Source organism: Aquila chrysaetos, chromosome 7 (assembly GCF_900496995.4).
Source record: "Aquila chrysaetos chrysaetos chromosome 7, bAquChr1.4, whole genome shotgun sequence".
NCBI lineage: Eukaryota > Metazoa > Chordata > Aves > Accipitriformes > Accipitridae > Aquila > Aquila chrysaetos.
In genome coordinates, this window is record NC_044010.1 from 20,768,746 (window position 1) to 20,787,764 (window position 19,019).

Consider the following 19,019-nt stretch of genomic DNA (forward strand, 5'->3'; position numbering starts at 1 on the left):
GTCATTCATTCAGATTTATGAAATACGTCATTTGCATTCACGTTACTAATTCAGATTATGAAATATATATTGATAAATTCAGCTGAGTGGATGGGGAAGGTCTTGGAAGTGTTTTACTTTATTATTTTCATATTTTAATTTAATATTTAAATTTTTAATTTAAATATTATTTACTTATTTCTACAGAATAAAGTTTCTGTTATAACATAGTCTGCATCTGTTGGGTATCCTCCTCTAGTGTCTTCTGGATTCACTTGCTAATCTTAACCAAAATCTTAAATAAAGATGGAAGGAGTCTCAAAGCTATGTCTGAACCAGTGGATGTGAGATGTAGTTATAATTTGTCTGTATATTAGGACAAGATTTCTCTATACAACAACTTCTTTCTTGTGGTTGTCCTGAGGAAGATACCTGTGGTGGGAGGCTGCAAGGAAACCAGGGAAGGTTTTGTCTAGGACTCTGATTGGGATGACTTGGGGGCCAGGACCCTGAGACATACTCAGCCTGAATCTAGTCAAACATAATTATGTTCAAGTTTCAAGCTGATGAGAAAAGCTTAAATAGGAGCTTACCTAAGGAGCCGCCTTAGGCACGAGTGCTAATCAGTGTAAAACTAGTTAACATTCAGTCAGTGCTTATGGGACATTTTATTTCTTTCTTTATTTCAATTTTTTTACCCAGTTTACCTTTCATCACTGAACGTAACTTTCTTTATGTTGTCTGTGTCAGTGAATTCTTTTCTGAGACTAAATGCATTTTCAAAAATACAGCTATTTGCTATAGCCATTTAGAAAGATAGAAACCATAGGGAAAACATCTTAGATTATTTTTTAATTATATTATTTCTAGCAACAAGTGTTTCTGTTCTCATTGTTCAGTCTTTTGTAGCTAAGGAAAAGTTCTAAAATGTTTAACAATTTTAGAAGCTTTTGCTGAAGTGCGACTGAAACAGTCTTCATCTTGGATGTAAGCTCTTTTTCACCGACTTGCTTAATGTTTCAGTTGTATTCAGTTTTGAGCACTTACATACACTTACAGCTTATTTATCTCTTACTTTCAAGATCATATCACATCTCCTTGGTCACTCTCCAGTTGTAGAACAGCAACAACACAAGTTTCAGTAGAGATAGATAAACTGTAAAACTTGAGTAATGGGAATGATGTGGTAAACTCAGTACTTTTTCTTTTGTTTTAAAGTTTAAATTTCCTTACTATCTTTTGAGGTAATTTTTTTCTATTTAAAATATTAAATTGGTGTAATAAAACAATACAATTCTGCTTTGTATTGTTTTACTTTTTAAGTAGCGTTCGACGTCAGATCAGTCTCTAGCTGGATATGTTGTTTGATCCAATGTGTTAGTCTCCTTTTCTCCTATCTAGCACCTTCTGAAATTACAGTGTTTTTCCAGGAATTTTCTGTAGTCTGGCCTCCTAAAATGAGAGATGATTAATTGCCTTTAATATGCTAAATATGTTTTTCTTTCTCTAGATTCTTGTATTTTTTTGTTTTGTTCTCTTGTCTCCTTTTTCGTAATCTTTCATACCTATATTCCTACCAAAATCAATAAAATAAATTTGAAGTCTGTTAAAATATTAAATGTTTTTCCATTTTGGTCTATTGTGCGGTAGAAGTTTAGTATACTAGTTGAAATAATCTTGGCCATACCTAGAAACATTTAATATCGTAGTATGATGAAGTTCCAAACCTTTAGACACAACATACAGTCTTTTAAATTCAGTAGTAGTACAGATGTATCACTGAGTTGTGAGCCACCGGTTGTTTGCAATTGATAGGTTATGCGTACAGATCTGGTTCAGCAGCATTGTGTTTATCAGCGGCTTGATCTTCTGATATACTCTGTTATGGGGTATGCTTATATTCTGCTCAGTGCATTTAGTTTTAAAGGTTCATTGTGGTGAGCTAAAGTTTTCAGCTTGAGGCCTAACCTGATTCTAAGCTTCCCCATCGACTAGGTAGTAAAAATGTTGCTGAAGGACATTTGATTAGTCTATTGACACATCTGCTGCGCTCCGATAGCCTGTTGCCCACTTGCGGCACCCAGCAAGGGCTGGGGGCTGCTGGCCCCACTGCCACTGAGCTGAGGTCTCAGCCACGAGCAGTCAGAGAGGAACCCTGAGGGCACCGGGGCGTGCAGCAGTTTGGAGGGGGATGCTGGCGGCCACCTCAGGGCTCAGGCCACGTGCTGTTATCAGCAGCCCACGGGAGCACGCAGTGCTCAGATCGAAGCCAGGGTATCATCTTCCCTGTTGGAGTTTCTGGCTGGATAGCAGTCGTCCTAGCCCACAGGAATAAAGCATCTACTTCTGACTTTTATCCAGTTTGACATGTTAAAATTTGCTGAGGAACTCTGCTAGAGGCGCTTGAGGGCCCCAACAATATGGAACCAATCACGCTAGAAACATATGATATGTATAATGTTGCTTCAGAAGTATTTTTTATTTCCTGCCCAAAGCAGCTGCACCAACACTTTTAATGAAGTTAGGACAAACAAACAATCAGGGTTTGCTAAAGAAATTTTTCTTTTTTCAAGCTGTCACTCTTACAGTGTTGTGCTTTAGTTCAGAGATATTAAAACTGTGACCTAGTCACTGGGAAACTTTCTACGAGTGAATCTGACACAATGCATTCTCAGTCATCTGTGCTTCCATTTTCAATTTGTTGCTGTGATGATAAATGAGTCCCTTACTACAAGAAGCCTAATTTCCTGATCTCTATCACTATGGGTTTTCTGGTTTTGCTTTTTAAGGGTGGCATAACTGTTTCCTTCCATTTGCTATTTAGATGTTGTTCTGTATTTACCAACAACACAAGCTGAAGTTTCTGATAAGGTTATGTCTTATTGGGCAGTTTATCTCAAAGTTCTGGTTGGTTTTTGAACATAGATATGTGATTTGGTCCGTCTTTGCTATCTTGATAGTCTTATCCATCAAAATTTTGATGTGGCTGCTTTTGTTATTTACACTGGCATTGTTCTCATCATATTTGTGTAGTTTAAAACATATAATTTTTCAGTGTTCGTCCTTTATTTCTTTGGGCTCTGTGCTTCCAGTTAGAGGTCTAATTATTTCAGGGGTTCTCATGGATCTATTGAAGGTCCTATTTTGTTTCAGAATTACTTCCTCTAGCTAGGAATTCCCATGCTCAATGTATACAATATTACAAATTGACAATAACTAGAGAAATCTGTAGGTCCTTGTAAACCCAAGTACCCCTTGCTGTGTTGTATGATTTCTTATGTAGTATTAATTTTGCAGAGCTGAATTCTGACAAGATAGAAGAGTTACTGATTGCTCTTCTCCTCAGCTATTTCATTTCATCATCGTTCTATTTTGTCTGGAGTTTGAGTTCATAAACTTAGGAGTAATTTTTGACCCTGTGCTTTCTTTTGAGGCTGACATTAATCACACTGAGAAATGAGATTCCCAGCTGGAAGATGCTAAAGAACCACTAGGAACTATTAAATTAACTTACCACTATTTTATTAATCTTTCCCAGTTTAGACTGAGAATTATTAAGTTGATTGGGACGTATGTGTATGTTTCATTATGAGCTAGATAGTAATTGCTAATTCTTTATTTGTGGGTCTTTCTCCCATTTCCCTGAAGTATTCACAGCTGTGCTAACAGAACCCTGCACACAGTCAATGGGAGCATTTTGCTGCTTTAACAAGAAAGGACTTCAGCCTAATATCAAATTTTCCAGGCAAATGCTTACATGCTCCATCATTTGTTTTCTTAAGGATATGATTTTGAGCAGTGAGCAGTCACCTCAGGTAAACAAAGAAAGGAGGAACACCTGTTGTATGGCTTCTCTTCTCTCCAAGGGACAAACTTAAAAACCTCCTTTGTAGAATGCATTTCATTACGCTGTACAAAAGCCGTAGCTCTTAGGAAGAGCTTTACAGAAAGAACCCCTGTGATCTAATAACAAAAGAAAAAAAAATTCCTGAAGTACTTACCTCTACTTAGTATGAAAAAAAGAAAACATTCTTTGGATTAAAAAAAAAAAAAAAAGTTATGTTGCAAGTGAGTATCATTTGATATCTGCGGATAATTCACTGTCTTGGGAGGTAAATAGGAAACGGAATTCTGGACAGACTCAATTTACTACTACTTTATATGGATATGTATTTGTGATTTGATGATGCTTGTAGCTTGCTGTAAAGTTATTCTTGTAGAGCTGTACTGATTGATGTGGTAAGTCTTTCAACTCTATGTGTTTTTACAAGTCAGTGTGAATATTTGTTTACCTTGCAGTTCACCTTCAAAACCATCTCTGTACATTACTTACTAAATTACTTTCCTGTTAGGCCACAAAGATTTTAATTGTAAATGACAATAGGGTTAAACCCTCATTTTTTTTAATCCTTGAATCACCCCATAGGATATAGCATCATCTGCTTTTTGCTTTGTGCAAAAGACAGGTTAAATAGAATGTGAGTGGCTTTAAGCATGAAAGGAAGAGGACCTTCAGAGCCTGTCCTGTTGTCCTAGTTTCAGCTGGGATAGAGTTAACTGTCTTCCTAGTAGCTGGTACAGTGCTATGTTTTGAGTTCAGTATGTGGAGAATGTTGATAACACTGATGTTTTGCTAAGTAGTTGTTGCTAAGTAGTGTTTAGTCTAAAGTCAAGGATTTTTCAGCTTCTCATGCCCAGCCAGCGACAAAGCTGGAGGGGCACAAGAAGTTGGCACAGGACACAGCCAGGGCACCTGTCCCAAACTGGCCAACAGGGTATTCCATACCATGGGACGTCCCATCCAGTATAGGAACTGGGAAGTGGGGGCAGGGAATCGCCACTCTGGGACTTGCTGGGTGTCGGTCGGCGGGTGGTGAGCAATTGCACTGCGCATCATCTGTACATTCCAATCCTTTCATTATTGCTGTTGTCATTTTATTAGTGTTATCATTATCATTATTAGTTTCTTCTTTTCTGTTCTATTAAACCGTTCTTATCTCATCCCGTGGGTTTTGCTTCTTTTTCCCGATTTTTCTCCCCCATCCCACTGGGGGGGGTGGGGGGAGTGAGTGAGCAGCTGCGTGGTGCTTAGTTGCTGGCTGGGGTTAAACCACGACACCTGTCTGCTGGCTTCTCTCTCATAGCCAAAGGGCTGGGATTATGGAAGGCAAAAAGGAAGGGAAAACACAGAAGAGCAACAACCGGACACGTTTCCTTTGAGAAATGTATATGCTAAGGGTATCGGTAATCACAATGTGGCTGAAGTCGCTGTTGGGAGGTAGAGAACGTGTTGGCAACAGCAAAATGGTTCAAAATGCTGTTCTAAAAGGAGCCGGGGGAAAGCCAAACCAGGACAGCTAGAAATGTAGCTAGGAGTGTCTCCTGAAAAAAAAAAAGACCTGGGATTCTTGTGATATCAGAGAGACTTTCTTGCTTATATAGCACTTTTAATAGGCTTACTTAGTATGCCAGTGTATTCCCTTGCTGGACAATGTATTGGTCCAAACATGTCCATTCTTTCTATAAATAAGCATTGACATACATTGATTTAATATAGTCTTCATGCTGAGCTCTGCAGATAGACTAGTAAAATGTAAATGACATAGCTGTGTTGCTGATGTATCTTTGACAACTCAGAAGATGACTTTGCATATACAGAAAAGCAAGGGAATGGGAAAGGGCTTTCTCAGCTCTTGAATTGTGTGCTTCCCCTTCAATGTTCATTTTTATGGTAGTTTTAATTTCAAATCATGTGACTGCAAGGCTGTTGAGGTTGGTGTGTTGAATTAGTTCCTGCATTTTCATTGTTTGCCTGTAATAGTCATTAATGAGGGAAATTCATCACCTTTCCTAAGTTCACCACTCAGCTGAATAAAATAAGGGGTAATTAAGCATGATGGGTTTCTTGCTGTGTTTCAGTTCTACAGTAAAGAGAAAATGAACCCAGTTCTTTGCTACTATTTTGGGGGCAGCTACTTGTAAAGCAGCTGCATAATTCAAAACAACCTTACAGGACTAAAGTCATAGAAGCAGCAGCTCCAGGGGTTAATGCCTGGAGGACTGGGTGTAGTTTCATAAAGTTGATTACAATGGTTAGGGGATTATTGCAAGAAGTCTAGTGGAGTTGGAGGATTGTTTGGGAAGCTTGCATAACCAGTTCTTCAACTGTACGTGGTACTAGTTGCTGTTATTTAAATGTCTTGATAGTAGTTTCCACAGTAATCAGAACTCTCTTGAGAAACATGTAAGTTTACTTGGAAGAAAACAAAATAAGAGAGCCTGTAAGGGAGAGGAAATTTCCTAAAGTAAGGTCAAATTCAGAGCTTGCAGTAAAAAGAAAATACAAAATATTGATATGAAGAAACCTATGCCAAATAGGTCTTATGCATATGCCATATTGAACATAGTCAGGATGAGTGGTGAGCACTTCAGAATAAGTTATTTATTTCTGTATTTTTTGGAGAAAGTTTGCTTGTTGCTTAGAGAAGAAAATTCTGTTATAAATCTGGTTGTCCCTCCTTAGAAAATGGCTTCTTGTCCTAATTAATCATAGTGACTTATACGGGCTAGTGATGGGTCTCTTATCTACCCCTGCAACTAAAGCAGCTGGGGCCACCACCTGTTAACTCACTTCCAGTACCATTTAATTAGCCTGAATGGCTGTTACCTTCGGGTTTATCTGGCAGGGAAAGAAATGGGAGCGGATACAAAACAGGAGAGCTACAGGGGATGGCCCAAGAAGTGCAAGGAAGAGCTAGCAGGTCCAGGTGTGGGGGTGGAGAGAGGACAATAGACTGGTTTGGGAGCATCGAAGTCTTACAGTGCATGTTTAAGTCCTCTCTGCTATATACCAAGTTTTGAGAATTTAAGTGTTCAGTCAGAAATGTCACTATGTAATTATATTCATATGGTTTCTTGTATGACTGATTCCACATAAGACTTCAGCTTTAGAATTCAAAAGCAAGTGATGCAGATCTAAAAAAAACCCAAACCAACAAACCCAACAATCATAGTTACACTACTCTGTAAATTATATTTGCTGGATCTGTGTTGAAGCTGCTAACACCTATGTTTACTACCTACTTCCAAAATAAATAAATAAGATGCAAAGAGGTTGTTTACCAGCAGCATAAGGTGCAAAGAGGTTGTTTACTGCTTTTGCATAACTAGAAGTCCTCATTTACTTTTTACTGAGTTAAAGGCTGTTATTGAAGGAATCATGAAAATGAAGGGAAGGAAATGTGTTTAAATAGCATCCACTACTGAGGTTTTGTCAGGATTTCAGTCATATGCACTGTTCTTTGAAGACAACCAAAAAAAGATACTCAAACCATTAAATAAAAGCTGTATTCTTCCTTGTTTTAGAAAAATCTGTTTCTAAGGGTTTTTTTACACCACAAAGTAATCTCTTCTCATCAGAAAATTCTCTCGTGCATAATGAATAACATTTCTCTACCTATGCATAAGTGTACACTTTATTTTTAGAACCACATATTGAGTTGCTAGAACATACTTGTACAGGCTATTAATAAAAAGCATCCTTGTGGATTTATTTGTAATTTACTTGAGCCAGATCCTCAGGTTAAAGCCATTATGTGAGAACAACTTCTTGCCTTTTCCCCCTAGCTTAAACCTTTCTTAACTTTTAAGATAAGGCAGGTGAGCAGTGTAAACTTTTAATGAAGAACTTCTTAATTACTTGTGGAGACTCTTAGCTGATGAAAAGGGTCATAACTCCCTAAAGTTATCCACTTTAAACAAGTTAGCTGGCTGAATGTGAATGTTTCTAGAAAGTTGCACCATTAAGTCTTATGAAAGATAATAGAATATTTCCCTTCAGCTAATCTGGAAACATCCAGATTAATCAGCCACATGCTACATAGGCTTCTGATATAGACCTGTACGTGTTTACCAAACTGTGATAGTCTAAGGGTGGCCTAATTATTCCCATTTCTGCACATAGCTTGAAGTTTTTCCTTTTTGTTCCAGATCTGAAGAATAGGTCTACATTCTTGAAAGCTTTTCTGTATTTTTCTAAATAAATATATAATTGTAGCTAGTACTTCCCTCTAGAAAAGTTAGTTCTCACAGATATATTAACTTTAACAGTAGTTCTCCCTTAGGTACTATCCTTACTTACCTATACTCTGATAGCATAAAATGTTTTGTCATTATGAATAACCAAATGAAGAAACAGAACTACATCAAATATCCCTTAAGACATATTATAGTGTATTTCCACTGTAACTCCAATGAAAACCTAGAATAAATCAAAATACTGAAAAAAACAGGCTACTAATTTAGTTGCTCATCTTAGGCTGTGGTTTGATGCGGTCACAGTTGTTGGGTTTTTTTTTTCTGATGTCTCTTCCTGAATTCCTCAAGATGACTGGAAAGGAATCAATGGGAATTGATCCAATTTGTAGAACACAATTCTACTATTGATAGTAGTTTATATTCATTTGCTTCACCCTAATCTTTTATTAATGTTCATTTGCAAAATGCTGTTCATGCTGTTTCCTCCCAATTTTGTACCCCCAAGCTGATGATGATAATGAAATTTAGAGAAACGTAACAAGAAATAATGAAGTTATATATTTTGGAATTAAATATGGCAACAGTTACTGTTTTTGTAGTTGGATATTTTTCAGCAGATGGCTTTAATTTCAGATAAACAATGACCAGTGTAGAAACTCAGATACATGAGATTCCTACACTAGTAAGAAGTTGTGTCTGTTTAGGTCTTTTCAGTTTTTCTTTATGTCCTCCAGGAGGATGGGCCAGGGCATCAATACTGAATCATTTGGGGACTTTTAAGGATGCACCGTCAATAAAATGTGTCATACAGACATATCTCTATGGTACAAAAGAAGCAATAACTGATGGCATCACTTTCTGTTACTGGTAGGGGGAAAAAAAAAAATCCCTGGTGACATATCTATGAATAGCAGAGCCATGGTCAAAAGCGTGTTTAATATAATTTTTTAGGTTAGGATTGCACAAAGCACTTCAGTGTAAGTAGCTGAAAAAATAAATGTGTCTTTCTGGTTTGAGGTGTTGTAGGACCCAAGAAAATGAATAATAATAGTGAATATTTAGTATTTGGATTTTCTGATCATTTTGAAGAGTTAAAGACATGTAAATTAAAGCATGAATGGTGTTCAGTAGCTCCTGCTCCACTCCAACAAAAAGAAGTAATTTCCAGATTTTGGTGGAAATTTCATTGGAAAAGCTTCCCCACATTCACAAAAATCTTTGGTGCCATCCGACTGCCTTTGGACCACTTAAACTTGCTCTGAACTTGTATGATTAAGCCAAATCCTCCTGCTGCTTGGAAGGTGTCGTCTGTACTTGGGCTGCACTGACTAAACCTGAAACTGTTCCACTGAAAAGCTAGACCACTCAGTGCTGGTAAACATAGCATTCTCCTATTAAGTCAAAATAGATGTTGTTGGGGTTTTTTAATGCCTTAAGGTACTTGCCCAACTAAATGAATGGTGGCTCTGGAAATGGCCGTGGAAAGAGGGAACAAGATATTTTTCATGATGATGAGGGGGTTCCCCCTGTCAAAGAAGGCCTCTCTCAAATGCTCCTGTGAAAGAAAAGTGTAGTAGCAATTGATAAGGGGGGGCTTGCTCCTCTTTTTTCTCTTTGGTAGTCATGGCTTCACTTTTAATTTTCCTCTTCCAAAATAAATGTTTGGGACTATAATTAAAAAAAGGGGGGGTGAACTCCTTTTACCTTCTTCCTGAAGTTTTGCATACTTACAGGTAACAGTAATTTTCTGTCAAATTAAATGTTTTTTTTTTTTTTTTATTTGTTTGTTTTACTTAATGAATCAACCAATTACTGCTTAGGCATTTTTTAAAGTGTAAATTTTATTTCATTGAAAATAGGCTTTTCTGAGCAGCTGGGATATCAGAGACCTTGGTTTAAATTCCTCCTGTCTGATGCAAAAATTCAACCAAGATGTTCAACCTTACTGAAGAGTTGTTTTGAAGGACATCTCTCTTTGTCATTTCTATGAAACCTGTTAGAGTGATTATGGCATTTCTCTGAGGGATGAGGCACTGAGTTCAGCCTCCGCTTTGATTCAGACTGAGCTGTAAATTTTTCATATCTCAGGTGAATTGTTCCAGGTTATACAATTCATTCCCTTCACTTTTTTTGTCACGGTGACTAGTTAAAAAAGTGTAATGATGTAAAACCATTCATTACGTTTAGCAAAGCTAAGTGGAAAATTGCCTGATCCTACAACACGGTAGTCATAAGAAATACATTACGTCTTAACATTCAGGCCCTTTACCACCCATTCAACAGAGTGCCTTCACAGCAGTCTTATGGTGAAATGTGCCATTTAAGTCAATAGTACTAATTTCTGTTAAGTTTTAACAGGGACTCCCAGGCAAAGGCAAAGCTGGATCTTGTGACAGAGCTGAAATTCAATTCAGCCCAGTGCAGGGGGCCACAGCCCAAAATGTAGGACTTGGGCGCAGACTTATCATGCAGTGATTCAGCGAAATTCACCCACAGCAAGAACTGAACTTCAGCAATCATCATAAGTGAAAGTAATTTCCAGCCAGAGACCATAATTTAACATTAGTTGAATATCATGTTCGGTATCAGGTGGAAAAGTAGCGTTTCTCAAAGAATGAGAGAGTGAATAAAGTCTGTGTGGTTTTAGATTATAAATAACAAGTGCATTGTCACCAACAGATATCATGTAAATATCGGTAGCATTAAAAAAGAGACTAATCCCCTCATTTCCATCAGTGGAGGGATTGAAGCCGAGGTTTTAATGCCTAAATGGCTGCAAGTAGTTGTAGCCTAGTTTTTAAAGCTGCTGCTCATGTGTCCTCTTGGCTGTATTGAATGCACAGCATTTCTGAAACGGAGACTGCTCCTATTTAAACTCCTAAGTGAGCCTTGCTAAAGGGCATTAGCATCGGTTGTTTTGTGAGGTGTTATGAGGAGGGTGGCCCATTGCTGGGAATGCCATGTCTGAGGGAGTATCTTGGGTAAAAAAAGATTATTTCATTTTGCAATTACATTTTGCTCATGACGCCAGACGTTACACTGACACATAGAACGCTCCAGTAGCTTTCAGTGCATCTTCTTCCTCCTTCATCATTTTGAGTAGTGTGGTTAAATCTCCTAGAAGGCAATCTTTCAAAATGATGATCAGCAGGTTTGTTGCTTGAAATCTCTGTCTGAGCTTTCTGTAGTCAATTATAAACATTTGCCCTAAAAAAAGTAGGCACAGCCTCTGCCACTTAATTTAATAAAAAGTCCTGTCCTTCTGTCCTTTACCGCTGTAATTTAAAACTCTGACCCAATCAACCCTTGAATGCAAATAAGTGAGCAATCTGGAGAAGCAGAATGTTGATCCAGTCACTCTGCAGCCATTTTCAGAGCAGATTTTAAAGATGTACGTGACATTGGCCATTAGTGAGCCAGCAAAGATGAATGGACCAATAAATGAACATATTTCACTTTTTTCATCTGCCAAGATGAAACACAGTCTTGGTGTTTGGTTGTTTTTTGTTGTTTGGTCTTTTATTTTTGTAATTTGCACAACAGTATTTTAAAAGTCATGCTATCAATTCTTTAATTGACTTTTTAAAAGAAATATTCTTTCCAGTAAGTCCCCTTAAGTGGACTGGTCTTGAGAATTTGGGTTTTCTTTTTGTTTTTCTTTCGTAATTCATTAAAAAGATTTTGATTTGTAAGGATGCTGTCTCTATAAGATTGTGTAAAAAACAAACAGAGAATATGAATCTTTGGCACCACATTTTAAAAATTAGACTGAACTAGTAAAACTAAGCATCCAGAAAAATATCCACTTATGTTTTTTTCTAGTTTAATTTCAAACATAGTTGCTTTAGGTGTTTTGTGAAACTTCATAACCATTTTTTAGCAGCATGTGCGTTTTATTGAAAAGGAACAGTTACTTTCAGTCATTATAGAGGTCCAGAATATGTCTGTGTTTGAGAGAGCAAAACATATTTTTCCTATTCAAGGTCTTTACAATAATTAATAAATTACCTGACACCTGTCAACAGGAAAAAGAAATAAGCAGCCTATTGTTGTGGTAGTGATATTCTTGCAAAGAGATTTGGTTCTTGCACTTTTTTTTTTTTTTTTAACAAAATGTGAATGTTTCTTTTTACTTGTTCTTTGTTGGACAGTGCACACGTACTTTAAGTAAATTAAAAATAGAATTTAAGTTTAATAAACAGTTTTACATTAAGCTGTATAGATGAGAGTAAAAAGATCTAGTGATATTGACAACAAATTCCTTCGGGTTGTGCTGTTTTGTTTTCAGAGCCACTGGCATTTTTATTTTATTTTTTGCTTTGAATTATTTAGTTCATTATTATGAGTTATCTTCACGGTGCTTTGTGGTGTTTTGATCAGCAATTTATCTTGGGGTCTTAAAACACGTGTTCATTTATGTGTTTAGCTGACCAGCTGCCTTCTTTTTTTTTTCAATGTGACATTAAAATTGAGTGTTTCCTTGCAAGCATCTTTCAACTCAGAAAACGCATCTTACTCCTTATGCCGCTAAACTGTTGCCTTTTCATAGAGGGGCTCTACCCCTTTCCCCTGCCCCATCTTCCAGAAGAGGTAGAGCAGCTCCCCCCTCCCCGCGCTTGCCAAGACACAGTCGTCCCCCGCCTCCTCCCCACAAAGAGGTGAAGTCCCTTGAGTCTGTAATTGCCAGGAGATGAAGCGATGATGGGGAGTGATCACAGTCAATAGCTTTGATTAACAATAAGGTGGAAAATTAGCAATGCTAGCATTCAGCTCCCCTGCCTTCCCGTCCCCATATGCTCACCACAGCCTGCGCTGGCTGGTTGGCAGTGTGGCCACTGCGCCTGGCGGGCTGCAGAGCGAGACTTGGAGTGGGCAGAGAGGGGCAGCGGGCAGCGTTTTGGGGACCCAGGGCAATGCTCCCGCACACCTTTCGCTGGGCACCACCACGCAGGCGGGGGAAGGACAAAGCGTGCCGTGCGCTGGCACTGTGGCTTTTGCTGTCATGTGTGGATTTAATTGTGTCTGGACGTGTTGTGATCGAAATGGCAACTGCTGTTACTCCTGTGACCCCATCAGCAGCTCTGGTGTTGTTTCCGACAGACTCCGCCGACCTAGAGAGGGGGAACGACAGCGGGACACCACTCCCCACCTCTGATAATGGCGACAATTCGCTGGGCTACACAGGTAGAGTGCATCTTTCCAAAATATTCCTGACTGCCTACTTCTGACACTTTCCGCCTACATCTGCCATTACCACCTGTACACGGTTTCTTAATCATCTTTGCTAGCTGGCTATCTTTCACCATCACCCTAGAAGTTCAACATTGTTAGTACTGTTGGGAAATACTATTGTGCCTTTTAACTAACCAACATGACTGTCTTTTTGTGTGTGTTGGTACATTTCAATTATTTAAATGTTTAAAGTAATTTTCTATTGTTGAAACAATGCACCCATTATTTTCCTTCGAACTGTGTATATTAGTGCATGAGGCAATCTATCATCTCAGAGAAATTTTTCCAAAGACCAAAGGCAGGGATTTTTCCATATGTTTATTTTGGGGTTGTTTTTTTTGGGTTTTTTTTTTTTTGGTTTTTTTGGGTTTTTTTTGCTTTGTTTCTGTTATAAACAAAAGTAAAATACATTGCAGCAAGGAAAAAAATCCAAGTGAAACTACAATGTGATTGGAGAAGAATTGTTTCGTTGACTTCTGCTTTGCATAGACTAGAGAAATGTGTCTCTAGGCCAAATAAAAAAAGCCACTGATAAGCAGCACCATACGGTATGTTGCAGCAGCGATCTCTGAGGGGCCTAATTCTGTAACTCCTCTGCACACTGAACTGATGTCCAGCTCCACGCATCATGCTACTGACCACAGCCCAGGCTCAGCTACAGACTCCCTGATTCTGGGGTTTTCATGAACTACTGGTGGCCCAGTACAGTGGCAGACTCTAGATCTAAATAACTTTTAGGCTGTGAAGGTAGGTATTCATTCTTCTGGTGGTAGCAACTTTTGGAAAGGGAAGGAGGGAGAATGAGTTGGGCATTTAACTGGAAGATGATCTTTAAATACTTTATTGGTGGGTTACTAGTGCTACTACTGCTCACACTGTGTAAAATTGCATATAGTCAAGTTATTAACAAAAGTGTGCGAATCAGATATTCATAACTAAGTCTTACAGGATACAAGAAGAGAATAGGTAGGTATAAGAGAGAGGGAGTAATTTCTTGTCCATTCGTAAAACTTCAGGTCTGTTATACACCACTTACAATGATTACAGCTTTCATCACCTACCCCTCGCAATCATCTCTGCATGTGGTTTAAAACCTTGATACATAATTTTATTCCAGTTTAAAATACTTTTTTTCTAAAAAGGTAAAAAAGCAAAGCAATACAAATTTCCCTTCAGTCAAGAAGACAGATGCCTTCTTAGAAAAACATAGCATGAACCCTGCTGCCTGTGGATTATTTAGACTTTTTGACCTGAATATTCCTATTAATTTTTTTCTGAATTTCCCCCCACACTCTCCGAGTTTGGCACATCTACGCTCCCTGATGCATATGGGGTCATCATATTGACAAAATGGAAATTAATATAGCTTAAAGAATGCTTTTTATAACTTACTGTAAGTTAGATTTTTGCTTTTAGAAAACAGGGCTGGGAATGGTGATCCCTGGGTGTCGTGGTTTAACCCCAGCCAGCAACTAAGCACCACGCAGCTGCTCACTCACTCCGCCCCCCCCCACAGTGGGATGGGGGAGAAAATTGGGAAAAAGAAGCAAAACCCACGGGTTGAGATAAGAACAGTTTAATAGAACAGAAAAGAAGAAACTAATAATGATAATGATAATACTAATAAAATGACAACAGCAATAATGAAAGGATTGGAATGTACAAATGATGCGCAGTGCAATTGCTCACCACCCGCTGACCGGCACCCAGCTAGTCCCCCAGCAGCGATTCCCCGCCCCCACTTCCCAGTTCCTATACTGGATGGGACGTCCCATGGTATGGAATACCCTGTTGGCCAGTTTGGGTCAGGTGCCCTGGCTGTGTCCTGTGCCAACTTCTTGTGCCCCTCCAGCTTTCTCGCTGGCTGGGCTTGAGAAGCTGAAAAATCCTTGACATTAGACTAAATATTACTTAGCAACAACTGAAAACATCAGTGTTATCAACATTCTCCACATACTGAACTCAAAACATAGCACCCTACCAGCTACTAGGAAGACAGTTAACTCTGTCCCAGCTGAAACTAGGACACTGGGTCTTGTGTTTAAAGAGCCACTGATTTACCTGGGACCACGGGTCAGACTCTATTATTAATAAGGTTGCTTAGTTTTACCTAGAGAGGAGCACTTGGTTCCCCTCCAGCCCCCTCGCCCCTCCCTGGCCTGGGGCTGGTGCCTGACAGGCAGATTCCCGTGCCCGACAGCCTCACATCTGCCCACGGAGGTGGGAGCGGGGGCCCTGCATGCGCCCTCCACAAGCCCCCTTAGCCGCAAGAGTAGCGGGGTAAGAATCCAGGGGGAGACGCCGTCACCTCTTCCCGCTGGCGTGTTTCAGAGAGGGGCTGAGGGCTTGGCACGGGACCCCCTGTGCAAGCGTGCCAGGTGGGTGCTGGCCGGCAGAGGGTGCGAGGGCTGCGGGCGGTGCCGCTCCACAGCCCAGACTTTGTCCCCGCCTTGCAGGGCAGTGTTTAAGGCCTATAAGGCAGTGTTTAAGACAGCAGCTCCCCGCTGAGCGTGGGGACGTGGGACGACTTACTTCTCGAGCAGAGCACAGACCCTTCTGTGTCCGTCCACCCACGAGGATCCTTCACCTGTATCAAGGTGCGCACGTGCATCTTTGCGCCTCGACCGAGGACGGGCCTTCCTTGGGAATTGCAGCTGTTTAACCTGCCTCTCAGAGACTAATGGGGTCATTTGGGAGGACTGACAAAATCAAGCCCTGGTCTAGTAGTTCCCCAGAGGCTCCGGATCTTAACTCTAGGGCGTTTTTTATTTTAACAGGCGTTTTCCAAGCAAGCACAAAAGTCAGGATCAAGTTAGAAGCAAACACAAGCTGAACAAAAATTTAAAACCAAGAGGATGGCTGGTTTTGTTTAATTGGCGGTTTTGGGTCTCTGTTTGAATGAGCACTGAATAAAGTAAAGACCAAGTGCTTCATGTTTAAAGATTTAATGATCCAGTGGTTTTTTTCTCCACTATGTAATAGTAATCAGTAGCACTATGTGTATATACCTTGGTTTATATGGAAAAGCCCTGAGGTATTTATTAAAATCAGTCCAACAGGTTTCTATAGTAATCAGTAAGGATTTTTAAAAATAACATTAACTGTAATACAATCTCATAGATAAAGTTACCTTTTTTTCTAATTTATGGGCCCATTTATGCGGGCCTAATATGGAGTTCCTGGATTTTACAGAAGTATTCTTAGATCATTTTTTGTTCTCTCTTACCTATAGAATTCCATTCTCCGAAAGGAGAACTATTCCAGAATCTTGTTTGTACTGAAAATTCTCTGACTCGTTCCTAAAATCACTCAGATAAAGTCCAGGATATCTGGACCTATGGGCAAAAAAAGCAGCAGCTTATTTTTTAATCCTGTATTTATCTTCAGGTGGTGTCCGAATGGACAAAACCCAAACAAGCTAATAACTGCTGTCATACAGTAGGATCATAAATTTTTATTCCTACTAAGAGCAGTGATACATCTGTAGGGCACATCTTCCTTCCAGCTCCATATAAGTTTAGCTGTGAGGTAAATAAGCAAAACATTCACTAGTATGAGAAGTTTCAGGGCTAAAGATTATAATTTTGTCCTACATATTTCTCTTTCCAGATATGTTTTTCAGGATGAATATATGCAGCTGTTTCATACTGTTATTAAGCGGAGGTACATGACTCCTAGACAGTGTTTCAGTGTGTTCTCCTAAAGTCCACTTTAAATGAGGAGATTTTTGATTATCCCATTAGGTTCTGTTGTCTTCACTATGGATGTGAGCCATTGCTTTGAGAAGTAACCTCGTACCAAACAGGAAACACATCAGTTTCAGGGGGGAGAGAGGAGTTGCTAACCCAAGCTACTTCAGATAAAGATTGAAGTTGTTGATAAATTTCAAGACCCGTTATTATGGGAAAATGATGAAGTTGTATTTGACTTTTCATGATTCTTAGGATGTTACAGGACAACACTCTAGATTTTTTATCTCCTTAATCAATATAGTAATGTGGTATCCAATAGATTGTTGCACTTTTTATAATCATCAGGTTTTTATTATCAAAATAATTATTATTAGTTATTAACTGTAAACCCAAATGGAGAGGCTTTATACACATTAAAGACAATCACTTTTGGAAAGTATTTGTAATGTAAATAAATAGGGGCTGAATAAATAACAAATCAAGAAAGGAAGTTAAGTCACTGAGGACTGTTCTGTATGCGTGACACTGATGTTAGACTGAAGGAGCTGAGAGGAAGGTTTTATCTTGAATATTTGGTATGAGAGAAATGCTAAGAATAAAAACATCTAAAAGCTGATGTGACCACATAGGTAGTACATTAAAGATGCTAGGCATATCTGGACTGATTCAACAAAAAAATTAGAGTTAAAAAAACCCAAAAACTTTTAACTGTAACTCTGTCAGTTTAAAGAAATGAGCCAGGAAGATTACCTTGTCTACATCTTCACAAAAGACCAAGTCTACTCTGTCAAGGCCAGACTGGAAAATAATTACATAGTTAGGATGTGAAACAGTAAAAATCTAAATTACTATTTTAACTATGTGCATAAAGAACAGGCCAGATCACAGTGACATTCAACAGGATAAAAGCACATGATTTAGATACTTTGTGTTGTATTTAATTTGCCCTAAGGAAGACATCTGAAGTAGTTTCCTGAAATGCTCTGTAACTATGCCTGTTTCTTTTTCTACAGACTTGAAGGGAACTTCAGGTGACTAGGAGTGATGTAGATACCTAAAAATGACTGCAAGTAATCCCAACTCTCCATCAGTTTGGATCTAGGTTCTGAAAGGAGAACCAGGTGATAGGAGTGTGCACCAGGGAATATAATGAAATCTTTTCTGATCACCAAAGGAAGGCAGAGGAATGGAAGATGCAAGCAGGAATTCAGTTCTTTGTCAAGTTTAGGCTGCAGAGATGTCAGACAAAGACTATTGTTTGGACAGTTATTTTGGAGTGGAAAGAAATCCTTAAGTTACCCATTGTTATTTTTTTCATTGAAGTCCTGGAGATAAGTACAGGGACAAACAGAAAAGGAAGGGAAGCAAGGAAGAAGATCTAGCAGAGTTCCCAGCGTATATTGGATGAGAAAAACGGAAAATGATCCAAATAAGATACTGGAGGAAGTCAGGAGATGGAGAATTTGGAAAAAAGCTCATAGAAGGAAGGGCTTTAAATAACAACAGGATTTCCAAGAGAAGAGCTTGTGGTTAGTGGTCAAATGGAGCAGATGATGTGCTGAATGATGTCCCCTAGTGCCTGAGGAGTTCTGAGAGCGACAACTGTGCTGCAGGGAGTGAGGAAACCTGAAGAAGGGCACAGGATAAAACTGTCTTCACTAAAACTACTAAACATACTTTTCTGTTTAATATTTACCTGTTAGAGCAGATTTTCAAAAGCATAAAGTAATTTATATTTCCACATCAGATTTCACCTGTGGTTTGCCAGCCTGATTAGTAAAGTAACCGTTCACTCTTAGCTCGCGGGCTTCTTTTTTCCTCCCTAAAATAGTGCAAGGGCAGTAAGCGTCAAGTATGAGCTTCAGTTATTTTCCACATATTCAATGGCTGCAGAGTAATCTCTAAGATTGCATTGTGCTGTGCTATTGAAGTGTGCGCATGCATTATATTCCAGGAAGTAGCACATTTCCTGTTAAATCAGCTGTGACATAAATATCGGGGATCATTTAACAGATCACAGAGTATCGCTTGTGTTACAGAGACCAGAACGATGGCTTGTTAAATTAACACTATGTAGTC

General features: G+C 38.9%; 1 protein-coding gene across 6 annotated transcripts in view; it reads left to right on the forward strand.

Annotated features, from left to right (window-relative positions):
* The window catches only part of ROBO1 (roundabout guidance receptor 1), a 764,721-nt gene that overhangs the window by 361,475 nt on the left and 384,227 nt on the right, over positions 1 to 19,019 (forward strand). For 4 of the 6 annotated variants that reach the window (XM_030020140.2, XM_030020134.2, XM_030020136.2 and 1 more), the window contains exon 3: positions 13,117 to 13,200. The exons of the other annotated variants lie outside the window; for them this stretch is intronic. In XM_030020140.2, coding sequence (XP_029876000.1) covers positions 13,117 to 13,200 — 84 coding nt within the window. The remainder of the gene's footprint in view (positions 1 to 13,116; positions 13,201 to 19,019) is intronic. 6 annotated transcript variants of the gene reach the window in all.